We start from the raw sequence: 20,765 nt of genomic DNA, 5'->3' as shown, positions 1-20,765 counted from the left end.
CGATACTAGCGCTGCTTGTTATGAAACCAAGTAATTAATATATTTGAATACAGTAAGAATATATTTCTGGAAAAGACATATTAAAATTATATGTTTAATTGTGAAATAATACTACTAATAATAAAAATGACATTATCAATAAAAATAAAATTATTTTTCAAATGTGTTTAAAAATTTCTACAGAATGACTCAGCGTTGGTAAGCGTTATCATTTATTACTTTCTGTTAAATAAAATTCATTTACTTGTTTGTTGCATATAAATAAAATATAATTAGATATATGCGTATAAGCAAAGTAAAAATAAAAGCTGATGTATCAGATAAAAATGTTATCAGTTGATTAACACACCTTTAGTAATTCATATACAATACATATATAATTAATACCATTGTAATATTGTGGTAATATTGTTATCATATTACTGATCTTCTAGAATTATCGTGTTATACTATATAAATTGTATATCTCCACAAAGATCAGAATTCTTCTGAAATTCTTAAAAAAATTGTGTAATCGTTTTTTCAAATCGAACACATACAATGATTCAAATAATCATCAAAGAATCTCCTACTTCGCTTATATAAAATACTTATGCAAACTTTTATATAAATATTTGCATAAATTTTTCATCAATATCATAATACAAACATTTTATTGTGCTTAATTCTGTACTATATTATATTAGTGTAGAATAAAAAGTTTAATTAATTTAAGAAGCATTTTTCTCATACTTGATTAGCTGTAGTTCAATTTGTAGTTGCAAAAGAATGTAAAGGAATGTATACACAATAATGTCAATCCTAAGAGAGAAGCGGTTTGTTGAGGGATAAGATGTGGTAGGGACAAATTGCTTTATTCGTGTATTGTGACTTTCTAATAAAACATAACCCATACACACGCAAGACGTATCTTACTCGATGATAACCTACTGGCCAGTCGTTCACTGTTGTTTGAGCAGTTCTGTACGAGTTCCTCAACAAGCTAAAAGTTTTAATTCAAAAGAAAGGTAAGTTTTCTATATTTATAATCATTGCGTACATGTACATATATAATCATTTTTAATTTATTTCTATTTTATAAAATAATTTAGCTATAGTATCTTAACAATACTACTTTCTAAAATAATTTAATAATAGTGCCTTCCTTTGAATGCATATTTGCTGTATGTATCGTGCTGCGAACTTTTAATATGTTGAACTATACACAATAGTAAGTACAATTTGACGATTTTGCAATTTTCTTATAAACGTAATGAAGTATGAAAAATTTAATTTTGCCACAAATGTCAGTTTCTTTTTTATAACGTGAATGCAACAGGTGATACAATTATCGTTCAAACAACAAAGAATTAAATGTAAAATTTACCTTAATATTACGTCTAGAATGTTGTCATTTGAAGAGCTTAAGGAAACAATTTGATATCGTAATTTAAGTTTTTTTTCTATTATATCTAGATATCATTATTATTTTGTTATTACTAATTGTATATTGTTTTAATAAATATACTTTAATAAGTGTATATAGATTGATTTAAGATAATATAAATTCTTTTATAAATGTCTCATTTTACATGAATTCCTCTATCATAAACTTCAAGTTTTACTTAAGTGTTCTTCTTTTTATTATTTTCTATTAGAGGTCCATGGGAGGCATGTAGGTCAATCTTATCATAATTTCCTTAAGCAATATGTATTGCAAAAGTATTATGCATTAAAAATAATAGTATAAATATTATTGTAGATGTATGTATTTGAAATAAATGTATTTGATAAAAAAAAAGTTTAGAAATAAATATTTGACATTTTTTTGTGCAAAGAAAAATATATTTTTTGATAACAAATATTACAAAAAGATACAAGATATATGTTGTTAAAAGATAAATTTCTTATAAAAGATATTTTTATATCTCTTTCTGATAATGAAATGTACAAAGTATATTATTTTATCATCTTTCAACAACAATAATACATATGACCCAATAATAATAAGATGGAGTCAGATTATATTGAACATATATAGAAATTTGTGTAGATTCTCATATTTTGGAAAAACAAGAAAACAAGAATACTTGATTTTTTTATTGTCAAGCATAGTTATAGAGGTATATAATAATATTACCATATTATACTAGTGAATAAATAATTTTGAGAATTTTTTTCACAGGTTTCATTGAGATTTATAATAAGCAAAAATGGTTCAGGATGAGAAAAACATTGCTCAATCTGCACTTGTCACATCAAATAATGTAGGACATGATAGAGTTTCACATACTTTGGTATTTTATGTGAATGGCAAGGAGGTATATACATATTTTATATATAGCATCTTAATAAGTATGCATGTGAGAGAAATGTGACAACTATATTTATGGTATATTCTTATATGATACATTCTTATATGGTATATTCTTATACGATATATCTTATTTTAAGAATATATATTTTCCTTCAACTAAATTATTAATATTAAAATTAAAAAGCTCCTTGACGAATGTTACACTTAAATAAACTGCTAAGAATGTATTTCTATGTACTCTAAAACCTATTCTATTCTTTTTATTCTACTTGTTTATGTATATTCTATCTATATATTTATTTCAAGTTCACTTCTAAAATTGTTTACTTAAAATGAAATGAACAATTTTCTGCTGACTCAGAATTCTGGTATATAGCATATATACATACATACATATATATATATATATATATATATATATATATATATATATATATATGTATACAATATATATATATGTATACAATATATATATATATGTATACAATATATATATTGAATTTAATGAGTATAATTTTTACATGATGCTATTAATTATTTATGATATAATTAATTAATTATATATATTTATAACTTTTTTGCTTAGCTGAAAACTAAATTCTATTTCATTGTACTCAATCTTTAAAATAAATATGTAATATGTAATAAAATATGTATTGTGAAAAAGATATATAAATATATAAAAAAATATATTTATAAAGACCACTATCTCTTGATTACTTTATATATAACATTTATAGCTTGTGTAATGTTTTTGATCGTGACATTTTTCATTGTACTTTTTTTTAATCACAGCAATATTCGACGAATTTTGTAGAAAAAATAAGTTTTAAAAAAATGTAATTTCTACGCGCGTGCTCGCGATTTTTCATTTTACATTATAAATATTGATATTATAGGTGGTAGATGACAATGTCGATCCACAGTGGACTTTGCTATGGTATTTGAGAAATAAATGTATCCTTTCTGTATCTAATATCTATATGATGCGTATCACGATGCGCGTATCTCGTTGTGAAGTCTCAGTACATACGTATAATCTTGTCATGCATTACGCATGCACAAATATTGGAAGAAGATATTGGCGGAATAATGCAGAAATTGGGGTTAGAGTTCATTAAAATAAACTTGAAATAAATTAGTTTGTATATAAAATATATCGGGTAATAAATTTTAATAAATACAGAAATTTATTTTCTTTTTTTGACAATATTATATTGTTTTTCGTGTAGCTTTAAACGAAGAATAGTTGATAGAAATTTGTAATTTATCGAACACAAGATTAAATATTTCTTGACTAAAAATGTTTGACACTATGAAGTTTTAAAATAAATATAAGATATTAAAAATTGACAAAAATGTTGCTAAAAGATAGTAAAAAATAGCCGAACGATGATATCGAATACTAAATATACAAAATACGGTGAGAAGTAGAAGTAGGAAGATGAAAAACAATTATAAAAGTATTAGAAATGTTGAGACACAAATAAAAATACTTTTAAAAGAAGATTCTTAACTCAAATAATTTAGTAAACTTAACCGGCACGAAACTGGGTTGTGCAGAAGGTGGTTGTGGAGCGTGCACTGTAATGATATCAAAATTAGACCGTGCAACAGAAATTATTACGTATCCTTTACAATATCTTTAAAATCATTTTCTTCAAAATATACATATATTAGATCATCTCATAAATAATATCGCTTTTTGACTCTAACACTAAAAAAACTATTAACTAAAACTAAAAAAAAATTAATATTTACATTTATCTTTAATCATCGATATACTGACCGTAGCTTTCTATGATCTTTTTCCATTTTTCAACTAACTAACTTTGATTGCATTTTCAACAAGTTCTTCAGTTTTTATATTAAGAAACTCATTCAGTGCTAATTTTATTTGCTCACTATTGTTGAATTTTTAACCAGTGAAAAGAATCAGTGAAGTATCTTTGACATTTTCTCATATATAAGACATGTTCATTGTACTATAGTACTTTAGATGTATTGCTTTTTTAAAATTCGTATAGCATACAATGCCGCAAATGGTCTTCGCCGATGCTCATTTTATAACTTAAAGTAGAAGAATACCGACCTAATTGCCTTAATTTTCCAGAGGGTACTGCTGGAATGAGACAGTCGAGAAAATACTCTTAAACCCTCAAGAAACAAAAGGCGAAACTTCTATAAACACATCAGCGAAGCATAATATACACAACATAATACATAATTTATCCAGTAAAGTAATATGGTATAAGACACTTACTTATGGGATAACCTATTTTCCAGAATAGAATCGCAAATAATAAGTAACTGGATGACGATAGATCATTGAAAGTAATGATGCGCATACTGCTGCTGTTAAATTTCCAATTCCAAAGTCATATTTTTATATCCATTCGAGACTTAAGTATTTCTTAATACAAAAATCAACGTGCCAAAGTATTTTGGCATCATGAATAAATATTCGAATGAAAAAAGAAACTTCTTCAAAATTAAAAAGTTATATATAATGATATATACATAAATAAAACCGAGGGATAATTTTTTCCTTGACCGCTTAATATTTGACAAACAGACATTTAGCAGTAAACGCGTGCTTGACTCCAGTTTGTGCTATGCATGGTCTAGCGGTTACCACTGTCGAAGGTATTGGAAGTGTTAAAACGAAACTTCATCCGGTTCAAGAGCGCATAGCAAAAGCACACGGATCACAATGCGGTTTTTGTACACCTGGGATTGTGATGTCTATGTACGCATTGCTACGAAACACTCCTAAACCAACCATGAAGGATCTTGAAATTGCCTTTCAAGGTAAAATTCTGATCATTTATGCAACGTTGCTGCATACGAAATGTAGTAATTTCAAGTTTCGAAAATAAGATAAATGAAATAGAATGTATATAGGAATATTGCCTTTAAAATAGTCCCTTCGAAATTGTATACACGCATTTTATAATACCATTGGTATTCATATTTCGATATCTATCTCAACCCTTTGGCTTATAATGTTATCAGCAAGTTATAGGTAATTTAAATCTCATAACATTAAACTATTACAAGCAATTTGTATCCAATAATCGCCAGTCTTGAAATTTGGTGTCAAAGACAAAGTTAAAATTGGACTTTGTTTGATTCAAGTAAATACCATCGACAAACTTGCCATCGATTTATTTTGTCCTTCATCTCACGAGTGTGCCTCAATTAATCGAATATGTGTTCTATTTATAACTTCTTTTATTCGAGAGAATAAAAAGAAGTTATAGCGAGACAAATCAAACCAATAGAGAGGTACTACACGTTTACAGTTTTGCTACTTTATTAACGTTATTCTCGAAATTTTATTAATACATCTCGTATGTTGTTGGACAGTTAATTAAAAATTAGTTATATTATTTATATCATGATTCAAAACTACATTTCTTTTTCTTTTCTTTTCTTTTCTTTTTTCTTGTTTTCTTGATATTCTGTTATGTGTTTTCTAATTGTATGTATAAAATCTGAGCATTTGAGAAAACTTAAGAATGATTTTAAGAATGGATAATTAACAGACAAGATCTGTGACATCCTCTGATTTAATTGTTATATTTGGTAATAGTTAGAAAGCTGCTGATATTAAATCTTTCTCGAATATTTTAATGCTTGACTTTTTTGTTCAATTCGTGTGTATATCATCAGTAACAATGACATGTTGTTTCTTTTTTTCCTTTTCCAGAGAAAATACTTCTTATTGATTAACTTTTATACAGTCTTCTATATTGCCACTTGTCTTTTTACGAAATTAATTTATCATTTAATTTTTCCTTAATATTGTGCTGTTATTTTGCAGAGCTGTTAAATTTATTATCTGCAGTGCGTTGAACGATCGAAGACTCGAAGAATTCGTGACTGAAGTTGAAAAAAAATTTCGTAGAAGCAAAAATAAAATTGGCAAGAACTAGGTAAAATAAACCGCGTCAAGTTTTATATAATAGTAATTGAATTTATATACTTTCGAAAGAGGAAATTAATGAACATGAAAAATAATTGTTGCAGACAACATGTTCTTTTATTTAAATGGTACTTACAGAAGTGAACGATATTCTGAAGAAGAAAGATAGCGCCTGGAAAATTTTGTGGATGGACTATGTCTTGTTCATTTTATATAATCGTCTCACGTTGATGATCATTTAATATCAGCTTTCTAACATAGCAATATATAAATATAAATATTATATAATAAATATAAATAGTAATAATATAAATATTAGTTTTATGATTTCGTAATTTACAATTAGAAGTTTCAATAAAATTTTTATTTTTTGCAAAAGATATGTCCCTCAATGTCTAAAAATTCATATAAATCAAATATCATTACAATACATTACTTGGTGCCAAAGTTATATTATGTATATAATATGACAATTCCTAGGTTCACATTTTCGTGACAAAGTAGCGCCGAATTGGTAGGCAACGTCCTAAATAGCTCCGAGTGCAAAGGACTAATTATAATTTTAAAGAAGATTCTCAGATTTATTTCATATTTCTGTACATAAAATTATTATATGTATTTTACTGATTTATTTAAATTTTTTGCTTTATTATTCATATCATTATTATTTTATCATTTTTAATTGACAGTGTGTTTGTAGGAAATTTATGCAGATGTACTGGGTACCGCCCTATCATAGAGGCTTATAGAACCTTTACAGAAGAATGGGAAACAATGCAATTAATGTCAAAAAGTAATGAAAAATCTTTAACAAATGGAGAATGTCCTATGGGAGAAAATTGTTGTAAAAAGATACCAATAGCAGAATCTACAGAAGTTTTTGATACGAAAGAATTCTGTCTGTACGATCCTTCTCAAGAAATTATATTTCCACCCAAGTTACACGTAAATTATTTATTCGATATTAATATCTTTTAAATTAATCAGTTTGAACACCCAATATATGACTAATATCTCGTTTTCGTTTTAATAAATTAAATAAACTTTTTCTAGATTTCTAAGCACCTAGATGAGGAATACTTAATAATAAAAGGAAAAGATGTCACATGGTACAGACCAAAAACTCTTACTGAGTTATTGCAATTAAAAAATCAATATCCAAATGCAAAAATTGTTGTAGGAAACACAGAGATAGGTAAAATTTACTTACTTATTTAAAAGATTATTTAAATTTGTATATCTTTCTAATATAGTTGGAAAAATAAGCTGAGTGAGGATACTAAACTAATTGTACATACTTTCAGGGGTTGAAGTTAAATTCAAGTACTTATCCTATCCAGTTCTTATACAGCCTACTTTAATTAAAGAAATGCATGTTATAGAAGAATATCCAAAATTACTGAATGTAGGTGCTAGTGTCACACTTGTTGAGATGGAGAAAGCCTTACAAAACCAAATTGTCATAAAACCTGGTAGATACTCCTATATTATATTCTAAATTTTGTACTGTAAGACATTTAGAGTAATAACTTTGTGGATATATTATAGATTATGTTTTATTATTACTACAGAATACCAAACAAGAATTTTTACTGAAATAATTAATATGCTTCATTGGTTTGCTGGGAAACAAATCAGAAATGTTGCTGTAAGTAATCTGGTCTATTATAATTTTTATATATACATTCTATTAGTCTATTTATTGATCTACTATAATATTTTTATTCTTCGAAATGATTTATCAATTTTTTGCTGTGAAATGTAACTTTTGAGCTAAGAAGCTTTTTTATTTTTCTATAGGCTGTTGGTGGAAATATAATGACAGGAAGTCCCATATCAGATCTAAATCCAATTTTTATGGCAGCTGGAATAAAACTGAATGTTTCAAGTATGAAGAATGGAGTCAGGCTTATTCCAATGGATCATACTTTTTTTAAGGGCTATAGACAAAATGTTGTTTCACCAGAAGAGATTTTACTTTCAATTCAAATACCGTTTACTGAAAAAGTACATAAAATTTTGAAGATAACAAAACAATATTATATTATTTATTAATAAATAGTTTACAGTACTATATTTTCCTATTTTGTAGAATCAATATTTTGTTGCCTATAAACAAGCAAGAAGGCGAGATGATGACATTGCTATCGTTAATATGGCATTAAATATATTCTTTGAACCAGAAAGTGACATTGTTAGTCAAGCACATCTGGCTTTTGGTGGAATGGCTCCAACAACAGTTTTAGCTAGAAACACTTGCAACATTATGGTTGGAAGGTATTTTATAAAATAATGCAATATTTATTTTTTAACCATATCTCTCATAAAGAAAATATTAATGTAGAATTGTTTTAGAAAATGGAACACAGATCTTCTAGAAACTGTTTATGATTCATTATTAAACGAACTAGTTTTACCAGATAGTGTACCAGGTGGAATGGTCAAGTATCGTAAATCTTTAACTTTAAGGTATACATATATATATTTATACTTCAATAATTTTTTCTTCAAGTCCTTGAAAGAGATGTTATTTGTATATAACATTTTTTACTTTTACAGCCTATTCTTTAAAGGATTTTTACACATAGCTAAGAAGCTCCAAGTATGTTTGCCAAAAGAAATTGAAAGTGCTGCAGAAGGATTCCATACTAAAGAACCACGGAGTTCACAATATTATCAAGTGGTACCTGTTACTTAGTCTAATTTGACATACTGTTTTATATAATTTTTCTTGAAAGTATATAATTTTGTATATTAATATTTTGTGTATTTTGAGATAGGTTCCAAAGAATCAGGAGGTAAATGATTTCGTTGGAAGAACAGTTGTTCATGCCAGTGCATTTAAACAAGCAACAGGAGAAGCGATATATTGCGATGATATGCCAAAATTCTCTGACGAGCTTTATTTAGCTGTAGTTTTATCTACCAGAGCTCATGCAAAAATTTTGAAAATCGATGCAACTAAAGCATTGTCGTTAGAAGGAGTGGTTGCCTTTTATAGTGGGAAAGATTTACCCGAAAAGCAACGATTTTATGGTCCTATAGTTCAGGATGAACAAGTGTTTATTTCAGACAAAGTAAGAATTTTTTGAATGTTTAGAAAAAAAAGTCAATCTTTTATTCAGAGAAAATATATTTATATAGAAAGAATTTTACATAACATATGATTTAATATAATTGAATTACAATTAATCTCAGAATAAGTAAAAAGTGAATATGTTCCTTAAGGTGACAAGTCACGGTCAAGTAATTGGAGCTGTCATAGCTGTTAATCAAGCTATTGCACAAAAGGCTGCCAGAATGGTTGAAGTCGAGTATGAGGATTTACAACCAGTGATCATTTCTATAGAGGTATACTAAAAGTACATAGCCAGAATATATAACTTTAAATTTTGAATTAATTTTTTATCTTAAAGAATAAGTTTTGATGTTTTAAAGAAGTAATCTTAAATAATTGTAGGACGCTATTAAACATCGTTCCTTTTTCGAGCAAACACCAAAACGTATAAAAAAGGGAGATGTAGAAAAGGCTTTCGCCGAATCGAAACATATTCTCGAAGGAGAAGTTCGAATAGGAGGGCAAGAGCATTTTTACCTCGAGACAAACGCAACTTTAGTAATTCCCAAGGAAGAAGACGAATTAGAAGTATATTGTTCAACACAACATCCTTCAGAGATTCAGAAATACATTTCAGAAGTTTTAAATATTCAAGCTAATAAGGTTGTAGTTAAAGCAAAAAGATTAGGTGGTGGTTTTGGAGGAAAAGAGTCTCGCCCTGCGATACTTGCTTTACCAGTTGTTTTTGCTGCATACAAGTAATTATATTTGCACGCAATAAAGTAATAAAACACAAAATGTGATAAAACGGAGTTATCTTTAAATTGGATTAACAAAAGGATTTGCATTATGATAATTTACCTTTACAGATTAAGAAAACCAGTACGCTGTATGTTTGATAGAGACGAAGATATTATGATAACTGGAGGAAGACATCCGTTTTTGTTAAAATATAAAGTTGGATTTGACGATAATGGTGCGATTAAAGGAGCGCAAGTTTATATTTACAACAACGCGGGTTACTCCCGCGATCTTTCTTCGTCAGTATGTTAATATGTATATTAATATTTCCAGAATATTTTATTTATAAAATGTTAGATTGTATTCATATATATATATATCTATTTGTTAGATCGTAGAACGTGCTATGTTCCATTTTGAAAATTCGTATAAAATACCAGCAGCTGATGTGTATGGTTTTATGTGTAAAACTAATATACCGTCAAATACAGCGTTCCGTGGTTTTGGAGGTCCACAAGGAATGTTTTTAGCTGAAACAATGATCAGACATATTGCAGAATATTTAACTAAAGATCCTGCTGAGGTATGATCACAATTTAATACTATATATAAAAGCATACAATTTTGAATCACTAAATAAATAATCTTAACAGGTTGCAGAGTTAAATTTATACAAGGAAGGAGATACCACTCATTATAATCAAAAGCTTATTAATTGTACATTGCAACGTTGCTGGGAAGAGTGTCTTTTATCTTCAAATTACAATGAACGGCTTGTACAAGTCCAAAAGTATAACAGGTATGTATTTCTAAATACTTTTTTAATAAAATACTTTTTCTATGTTTCATTTTTATTTTATATTTCTCATTTAATTTATTTCCATTGTTCTTTTCTTTTTTCTATTCTATAACTTTCTTAAAAATTGCTATAGTTTTATTTATTGTACAATCATGATTGTACTCTGAAGTTTCAATGATACAAAGTATTGACTCTAATAAATATTATTCCAATAGAGAAAATAGGTACAAAAAAAAAGGATTGGCAATAGTTCCAACCAAATTTGGTATTTCTTTTACCGCACTGTTTTTAAATCAAGCAGGGGCACTTGTACATGTTTATACAGATGGTTCTGTATTAATTAGTCATGGTGGTGTTGAAATGGGACAAGGTTTACATACAAAAATGATACAAGTAAATTCTATTTATTTTTCTATTTTGATTTCACTTAAATTATCATTCTCATTTCTTATATACTCTTCACAAATTTAATAGTTTCTAATCATTTCATATTTAAAAATTTTATTCATATTTTTATTCATATTATTACTGACATTACAAGTAATATGTATCATAATATATTATATGATATTTATTTTCAACACACTACATATTATAGCTCCTCCATTTTCTATTTAATATTTAGGTAGCAAGCAGATCACTGAAATTGAAACCAGATAAAATACATATAATGGAAACTGCTACCGATAAAGTACCAAATACATCTGCTACAGCAGCTAGTGCTGCTTCAGATTTGAATGGTATGGCTATTATGGTACGTAAAAATGATTTGTTTTCTTTCAATTTACTTCCAAAGTTTTTTGCTTATTTCTTCTATTCTTTTACTCTTATTTAAAACTTTGATATTATGATAATCTATTACTCATTACTTATAATCTATATATATACTTGCTTTTTATTGCTTTTCCTCACTTAAATTTCGATCTTTGCAATACGAGTAATATAATATACTTGCAATTAAACAATGATTTTAAACGTTGTAAACAAATTTCAGTATGCTTGTAACGAAATTATGAAACGACTAAAACCAGTGATAGATAAGAACCCAAATGGAACATGGGAAGAGTGGATAAAAATAGCTTATTTTGAAAGAATTAGCCTTTCCGCTACCGGTTTTTATAAAACTCCTGATATAGGATACTCATTCGAAACTAACACAGGAAATCCATTTAGTTATTTTACATATGGTGTTGCGTGTTCTGAAGTAGAAATTGATTGCCTGACTGGAGACCATCAAGTAAATATATTTCAAGCTACTTATAGATATCAAAAGGGAATTGTACATGTTAAAATGTACTTCAATATAACTATAAATTACTAATATCTAAATATTGATATTTGTATATAGGTATTGCAAACTGATATTGTAATGGATTTAGGAGAAAGCATAAATCCTGCAATTGACATAGGACAAATTGAAGGAGCTTTTGCTCAAGGATATGGTCTTCTTACGCTAGAAGAAATGGTATTTCTCAGAACTGGAGCCCTTGCTACTAGAGGTCCAGGTGCATATAAGTTACCTGGTTTTACAGATATTCCCGAAATATTTAATGTATCCTTATTGAAAGGTGTCTCAAATCCTCGTGCTGTTTACTCATCCAAGGTAATATATTCTTAAGAGAAACCAAGAATTTGATTTATATTTATCATTTCTCATTTTTTATTGTTATTGTTACTGTTAAGAATGACAAGGTATTGGTCATTTTTCGAATTTCCCAAATTGTTGGCAATGTCCTAGCCGTTTAGCAGGTTTAGCTTGTCTTATCTCTTTTTCTATTCTGTCATTCATCTTCAGTCGCCTACCGTGGTCGGCAATTTCTGCTGTGGCCAACAACAGCGCTCCATTAACGGTATTTTCATCGTCTGCCCATCAAGAATTTGACGAAAATTATTTTTTCAAGTTGAACTTCAATATCATCCTCGATGAAGATGATTTGGACCGCTGCGTGTTTAGAATCTCAAATCCACTATGCTCGCAGAGTGATCAATTCAATTTCTAGATATTCGAGTCGAGTATTGTTATCCATAAACTAAACGAATCCCCTCGCCGCGTTTGGCACTGAACTTTGCAACTTATTATTTCACTTAATCGCGATAATGGTTACACACGCTCATATCCGCATTCGCATTTGTAGTTAAGGTTTCTTGTAAAGTAATGTAGTTTCAATTTCAAAGTAAGTATTGAGAATCAAACTGTGTTCCTGTGAGTTTGTGTTCATAGTGTCATTCGTTTCTTATTATTTGTTCGTTCCTAATCCTTATAGATTTCTAAACAATTACTGTTATTTTAGGCTGTAGGAGAACCACCACTATTTCTAGCATCTTCCGTGTTCTTCGCAATAAGAGAAGCTATTAAATCTGCTCGTCAGGAATATGGTCTCAAAAATTACTTCCAATTAGACGCACCTGCAACTGCTGCCCGTATTCGACTAGCATGTGTTGATGAACTTACTTCAAAGGTGAATTGCATATTTTGTATAAAAATATTTGATATAAACTCATTAAGAATTTTGTACTTATAGTTGTTTAATTTATACGGGAAAAACAATAATTTATATTTATATATTTTACGTAACAGATTGCAGAACCAGATGTACAACGTCAGTGGAATATTGTTCCATAGAAATATTTTGATGAACTAGACTAACTAGAGAATAAATACTATCAATTTTTTTTACTGAATTTTATTACATTGTAAATGTAGAATAAGTAATAGTTTTAAAAGACTTGTTACACATAGAATGTACTAATTTTATTAATGTTAATAAAATTAATGAAATTACGTTTTTAGGCAATTCTTTACTTTACTAAAACCACGTAAAAAAACAAAACTAAAATCGAGATCGCAGCCATTAGCTCGTATTATTTGTTATATAATTCGTAATTGTATCACACATAACAATGCAATTAGTAATTATATATCAAACAATACGATTGCCCAGGTCTCACCACGAGGAGGTGCTGCAAATGGAGATCCACCCTATCCGCGTCCCATCCACCCTATCCGCGTCCCATCCACCCTCCTTTTAAGCAAAAAGATCTAAAATTTATTTATCATTAAATAAATACTCCTTTTGGCGTGCGTTTGTACAATGTTCAAAACAGACACTAAAAGTAGCTTTAAGAAGAAAAACCGACGCGAAAACTAGAAATCTGACTAGGATTCATGAAATCTAAAAATTCCTTCACTTCTCTCATTCTTTTGAGCCTTAAGCATACATATTTAAGATGTTCAAATATGTAATTGAAATGTATTTTCTGTAAATTGATAAATCTGAAACAAGCTCATTTACTGCATTTGGTATATAAAAGAAACAGACATTTAAAAAACGAGAACATTTTATACATGAAAAATAAACTACTAATAATGGTCAATTATAGATCAAATTACTGTTGGTTAAATTTTAGCAAAATTAGAGAATCATTTGTATCTTTTTAATCGAAACTAGGGTTACGTTGAAAACAACAATTTTAAGTTATTGAATTTAAACTGAATTAAAAATTGATAATTTTATTTGAAATAACTGAGCTTGCTTTGTCTTTTAACTTTTAAGAGTATCTGTTACTTCCTACAACAACATAGTGAACAGAAAGATGTACGTATAAATAATTTTTTGTAGAATTTTTGCTACAAACGTGAGAAATGAACGAAATCGAACAAAACGATGATCGCGAATGAACTTTTGTTTCATGCAAATGAAATTCAAATATTTATAAAATTCTACATCACTGGCAAAAGATTGAAAACATCGCAGTCGGAAAGATACTAAAAGTTATAGTTCTAAGAACGAATAATCACTAGCATTAATTCTGATAGCAATGAATTAAATTTTAAAAAATATGTAAAGCCTTTATAGCAACATTAAGAGATTTCATTATAATACTTTGTTACGCATGAAGTCGCTCATAATTTCATACATGTATATACAGGGTGGTTGGTAACTGGTGGTACAAGCGGAAATGGGGCGATTCTACGTGAAAAAAGAAGTCGAAAATATAGAATAAAAATTTTTCGTTTGAGGCTTTGTTTTCGAGAAAATCGACTTTGAATTTTTGCTCGGTACGCGTGCGGTACGTTATAACGGATCTCACTGTAGATTGTTGCCTCGATGGAAAAATTAAAAAAAAAAAAATAAAAAGAAAAAATTTTTATTCTATATTTCCGATTTCTTTTTTCGCGTAGAATCACCCCCTCTCCGCTTGTACCACCAGTTACCAACCACCCTGTATACGCGTACCGAGCGAAAATTCAAAGTCGATTTTCTCGAAAACAAAGCTTCAAACGAAAAATTTTTATTCTATATTATCGACTTCTTTTTTCGCGTAGAATCACCCCATTTCCGTTTGTACCACCAGTTACCAACCACCCTGTATATATTACATTCGTAATACAGTTCTGTATTTTACCAATCATGGTAACGTTAACGCTGACAAAGGAACATGTCTTATAGCAGTATTTTCAATAATAATCGTAGTAATAAGGGGCATATTAATAAGGGTCGCTGAAAAAGAAAAAAGAAGTAGCCAGAAGGGCTACTACAATTCGATCGTGTTCCACTCTATGTAAACCCGATCAATAAACCGTGAGTGGGACGGAATTTCTTGTTTCGCAAAGCTAATTTACTACTAATATTTATGAAGCAGAGAATTCTCAAAATAAAACGCGAAGAGTGCTTTGTTATATCTGCAATATCAATTAATTTACCATAAAAAAAAAAAAAAAATTTAGAAAATTTCCGAAATTTTATACGCAACGCTAATAAATTTAAATCTAGCACTCGTCTTTAAACAATACGCAACACTAATAGCGAGAGATCGTAATGCAACCATTTAGAAGGTTGCCGATGAACGATCACACTTGCACAGCTCTTTTGGCTGTATTGTGTGATTCAGGAACAGTGTCCGGCAAATGCAGTCGGAGTGCTTGAAAATTTTGTAAACGCAACTCTATTTAATAAAACGTGATCATTCATTATCGTAACGCTAAAGGGAAAAATTAATAGAAAATTACTATTTACTATATAAAAAAGCTACTTTAAATATTCTGGTATTGCTACTTGCAATACTATAAAATTAATTGAAAACTAACATTTTTATAATATAATTTTAAACAATAGAAAACAGAATAAATTCTAATACGTATAGTTCTATAAGAAATTCTAAAAATTCATAATAAAATTTGCAAAAGACAATCGCGATATCGTAATTCGCAACTCTAAAGAAAACGCGATAATCATTTTCTCGCCACATTAATGAAAAGCCGCGATGTTTCTTAATTTTTATCGTAAATTGGAGTCTTTAACGATTTAATACGATATCTATTTTTATCATTTTAATAGTTTCTGCAAACTAAGACTAAATTCACACTTCTTGAAAATACTAGTTTTCGACTATCAATTAGTATGAACGAAAAGGGGAAAAAAAGCCTAACGGCAGTCGATAACGTTACTGAGAAATTAATTAAGGTATTAAATAATCAGACAGATAACATTCATACTAAGCGTTATATTATATTATCGACATTCGTTCATTTACTCGTGCTAATTAAAAAATAAAATGTTCTTTTTTCTTGAATAACACCTACATCACTGTTTGCGATATTTAAAATTCTTATTTAATGCTTATTTAAAAGTCAGGTACCTTTTTAATTCTTCTCAAGTTAAGCGAGTAAATTTCCTCGTTATAGTTGTAACATAAAATGGCTTTATTTCTTCAATACCGCCTGCATCGCTGTACGTGATACAGTTATTAATTATGTAGCGAATAATATGATCTAATTGGCTGTAATCACGGTTAGGTATTTCTTCGTTAAATCTGTCGATCTATTAGGCTATTAGGGAGAGACTTATTGATTCCTGGAAGAATTGTTTGATTCTTGTAAATTAATGTTTTAAATGTTGTCAATTAATGTTTCAATTGTTATAAATTAATAATTTAATCATTGTTAATTATTTGCTTAAATGTTATAAATTAATAGCTTAAGTGTTATAAATTAATAGTTTGAGTGTTAGGAATTAATGGTTTAAATGTAAAAATTAATAGCTTAAATGTTATGAATTAGTGGCCTAGATGTTGTAAATTCATGACATAAATATTGTAAATTAATGGCTTAAATGTTATAAATTAATAGTGCAGTCCAGTCTAGATAATCCAAAATTCTTTTTTTGGTGATCCAAACTGGACTGTTGCGTAGTTCTTGGCTTGGTATCGTTTTCCAAAGATTAAACAACTGATTAATTTTTGGAAAACGATGCCAATTACCAGGTCTCACCACGAGGAGGTGACTACGCACGAGACCCGCCCATGGGTTATTTAACACCACACACCGATCTCGACATTCAACCTATTGGCAGAATGTCGAGTTTTGACTCTACTTGACCATGGGCCTGCGTAAAGAGATAGTCATTTCGTAGCCTAACCGCGAAACACCTATCTCCTACGCAGCAGTTACACGAATCTTTACAAACGTAGAACAAAGCATACGTAACGCAACATCTATCTCCCACACAACGCAACATTCATCTCCCACACAACGGTTACATCGATCAGTACAAATATTATACAATAATTCGCATCCCTATTGGCAGCATTCGGTATCAAAGACACATTTATCTAACTTGGAACGGAAAGAAGAAAATGAAGCTACTGACACTGTATATACCATTTCGTGTCTTGCAGAAGGGACATACGAGTCGCTGTACTAAACTGTTTAACGTTCTACTTTTGCGACACTATAAGATATTGAAAATATTGAAAAGTTATAAACTCTAACGTGATTTTAATAAGTTTCCCTTAAAAATGGGAAAACAAGAAGATGCCCCATGAATCAGATGATAAAGGAAAAAATCGCGGCGCGCCCGAAGCGAACGAGATCGCGATCTCTCGAAAGAACTAACAAACCTACGCGACGTACTCCCGTGCACCAGATAACTCTAAGGCTCGGCGGAAAGCCCAAGCATTGACCTTCTCTCGATTCCTGTCAAGTAGTCTGGATCTTATCACGGTCGATGGCAAAGACCGATGATACTAGTGACCCAACAAACAGGCCTGCAATTTAACACACTCCAACTGAAACAAGTGAGAACCCGGGGAGGGACCGCTGAACAGGATTACGAAGGCAAGAGGCCTCAACTGAACAGTGGGGTCCACTCACGAGGATGGACCGCTGATCAGGATTACGAAGGCATTACCTCAACTGCACAGTGGGGTCCCCCCGCCCGCGAGTTTTTCACTTAAACAGGATTACGGAGGACGTGAAATGCAGGTCTCTGCCCGAGTACCGAAGTACCAATCGGACAGTATGGCGGATCGCAGGTATCACCAGTGCGATGACAACTCCCGTGATTCGAGGCAAACGACGGGCAGTTTTCGAGCAGTTACTAACCACAGAGGTGTGCTTGGGGCGACTTACGAATCCAAAGATTTGTCCAGTGCACGTTGACCCGCACGTACCCGGAATACGCGCGAACGAGTACGTCACGCTACGGTTTGAAAGAACTGAGCGACCGTGAACCGATATATCGCGGGAACAATTTTTCCAGTGTGGTGAACGAGGGGATCAAGAGAGACGAGATCTTTATTTTTCGTTCCAAGATAGATAAGTATCTTTGTACAGAATGAGCTTACAATGCACATAACATAGGTATCTATCTTATGATTAATTAAAGCTAAAGCGCTCGCATCCCACGGTGTCCTGCGATGTCCCACGATGTCCCACGATGTCCCACGGTGCCCCCGCGGGGGGTTATTAGTCCAGTCTAGATCACCAAAACTATTTTGGATGATCAAGACCAGACTATACTCATGTAGTTTTTAGCTTGATATCGTTTTCAAATAATAATACTAATATTCAAAATAGTACTTGGTGTATTATTATTTGGAAAACGATACCAATTACCGGGACCCACCACGAGGAGGTAACTACTTTTGGGTCCCATTTACATAAAGAGTTTCTAAGCATTGGAAGCAGAGATGTAAAATTATTTTATAATAAAGAAGTGGCGTGTATTGAAATTTATTAATTAGAATAGCTGTAGTACGTGGATCCGCATAATCGTACTTGAATTTTGAACTTATCATCGAAGAAACGAAACTATGCGAGGTACCAATTGTAGCGCGTATGGACAAATTATAAGATGTAGTTGCCTTCCGTTAAATTGCACTTGCTTCCTTGATTCCATGAATATGGTGTTGTTGCCTTGGTTTTGAGCAGAAATGGAAAATTATATCTTAAAATTGAACTCTGTGTTACCACAGGTTTTATACGAAATAATGAAATGAGACATTAAATACTGTATTTAAAATTAAAAGATAATGCTATATAGAAATAAAATAGCACTTCAAAGACTTGATGGATTCCGTTAATAAAATGAAACAAAATAAATCATTAATTCACTCACTACGAATTGATGGTATTGATTTAAATCAATGGATGTAGAGTTACAAATTAATGGCTTAAATGTTATATATTAATAGTGCAGTCCAGTGTAGATCATCCAAAATTCTTTTAGAGGCTTTTGGTGATCCAAACTGGACTGTTGCGTAGTTCTTGGCTTGGTATCGTTTTCCAAATATTAATCAACTGATTAATTTTTGAGAAACGATGCCAATTACCAGGTCTCACCACGAGGAGGTGACTACGCACGAGACCCGCCCATGGGTTATTTAACACTACACATCGATCTCCACATTCAACCTACTGGCAGAATGTCGAGTTTTGACTCTACTTGACCATGGGCCTGCGTAAAGAAATAGTTGCTTCGTAGTCTAACTGCGAAACACATATCTCCAACGCAGCGCTTACATGAATCTTTACAAACGTAGAACAAAGCATACGTAACGCAACATCTATCTCCCACACAACGATTACATCGATCAGTACAAATATTATACAATAATTCGCATGCCTACTGGCAGCATTCGGTATCGAAGACACATTTATCTAACTTGAAACGAAAAGAAGAAAATGAAGCTACTGACACTGTATATACCATTTCGTGTCTTGCAGAAGGGACATACGAGTCGCTGTACTATACCGTTTAACGTTCTACTTTTGCGACACAATAAGATATAGAAGATATTGAAAAGTTATCTAACGTGATTTCAATAAGTTTCCCTTAAAAATGGGAAAACAAGAAGATGCCCGATGAATCAGATGATAAAGGAAAAAATCGCGGCGCGCCCGAAACGAACGAGATCGCGATCTCTCGAAAGAACTAACAAACCTACGCGACGTACTCCCGTGCACCAGATAACTCTAAGGCTCGGCGGAAAGCCCAAGCATTGACCTTCTCTCGATTCCTGTCAAGTAGTCTGGATCTTATCACGGTCGATGGCAAAGACCGATGATACTAGTGACCCAACAAACAGGCCTGCAATTTAACACACTCCAACTGAAACAAGTGAGAACCCGGGGAGGGACCGCTGAACAGGATTACGAAGGCAAGAGGCCTCAACTGAACAGTGGGGTCCACTCACGAGGATGGACCGCTGATCAGGATTACGAAGGCATTACCCCAACTGCACAGTGGGGTCCCCCCGCCCGCGAGTTTTTCACATAAACAGGATTACGGAGGACGTGAAATGCAGGTCTCTGCCCGAGTACCGAAGTACCAATCGGACAGTATGGCGGATCGCAGGTATCACCAGTGCGATGACAACTCCCGTGATTCGAGGCAAACGACGGGCAGTTTTCGAGCAGTTACTAACCACAGAGGTGTGCTTGGGGCGACTTACGAATCCAAAGATTTGTCCAGTGCACGTTGACCCGCACGTACCCGGAATACGCGCGAACGAGTACGTCACGCTACGGTTTGAAAGAACTGAGCGACCGTGAACCGATATATCGCGGGAACAATTTTTCCAGTGTGGTGAACGAGGGGATCAAGAGAGACGAGATCTTTATTTTTCGTTCCAAGATAGATAAGTATCTTTGTACAGAATG

General features: G+C 31.1%; 1 protein-coding gene across 4 annotated transcripts; it reads left to right on the top strand.

Moving 5' to 3' along the window:
* Positions 1 to 875: 875 nt before the first annotated feature.
* Positions 876 to 13,604, top strand: ry (xanthine dehydrogenase rosy). Of its 4 annotated transcripts, none has more exons than XM_069119712.1 (25): positions 876 to 1,007; positions 2,165 to 2,300; positions 3,196 to 3,253; positions 3,827 to 3,923; positions 4,872 to 5,107; positions 6,925 to 7,169; positions 7,278 to 7,419; positions 7,529 to 7,696; positions 7,796 to 7,872; positions 8,025 to 8,231; positions 8,317 to 8,501; positions 8,580 to 8,693; positions 8,784 to 8,907; positions 9,005 to 9,301; positions 9,453 to 9,575; positions 9,685 to 10,040; positions 10,152 to 10,326; positions 10,415 to 10,606; positions 10,677 to 10,822; positions 11,038 to 11,215; positions 11,448 to 11,576; positions 11,817 to 12,059; positions 12,171 to 12,425; positions 13,114 to 13,281; positions 13,401 to 13,604. In XM_069119712.1, exons 2-25 carry the CDS (start codon positions 2,193 to 2,195, stop codon positions 13,443 to 13,445), a joined length of 4,068 nt encoding a protein of 1,355 aa, XP_068975813.1. In that variant the 5' UTR covers positions 876 to 1,007; positions 2,165 to 2,192; the 3' UTR covers positions 13,446 to 13,604. The 4 variants fall into 4 exon arrangements, with proteins under 4 accessions (XP_068975813.1, XP_068975814.1, XP_068975815.1 ...); XM_069119713.1 differs by lacking the exon at positions 876 to 1,007 and adding an exon at positions 2,082 to 2,102; XM_069119714.1 differs by lacking the exons at positions 876 to 1,007; positions 2,165 to 2,300; positions 3,196 to 3,253; positions 3,827 to 3,923 and having other exon boundaries at positions 4,990 to 5,107; positions 6,914 to 7,169.
* The last annotated feature ends 7,161 nt before the right edge of the window (positions 13,605 to 20,765 follow it).

Source organism: Bombus flavifrons, chromosome 9, assembly GCF_040668555.2.
Source record: "Bombus flavifrons isolate JBK064 chromosome 9, iyBomFlav1_principal, whole genome shotgun sequence".
NCBI classification, from domain to species: Eukaryota; Metazoa; Arthropoda; class Insecta; order Hymenoptera; family Apidae; genus Bombus; species Bombus flavifrons.
Note: the sequence above shows the minus strand (reverse complement) of the source record. Positions and strands in the feature narration are given on the sequence as shown.

Bases quoted from the DNA above. Each gene is read 5' to 3' on its own strand.
- ry (XM_069119712.1), top strand. From the start codon at position 2,193: ATGGTTCAGGATGAGAAAAACATTGCTCAATCTGCACTTGTCACATCA. The intron at 7,170-7,277 runs GTAAATTATTTA...AACTTTTTCTAG, and splicing joins TATTTCCACCCAAGTTACAC to ATTTCTAAGCACCTAGATGA. The intron at 12,426-13,113 runs GTAATATATTCT...CTGTTATTTTAG, and splicing joins GTGCTGTTTACTCATCCAAG to GCTGTAGGAGAACCACCACT.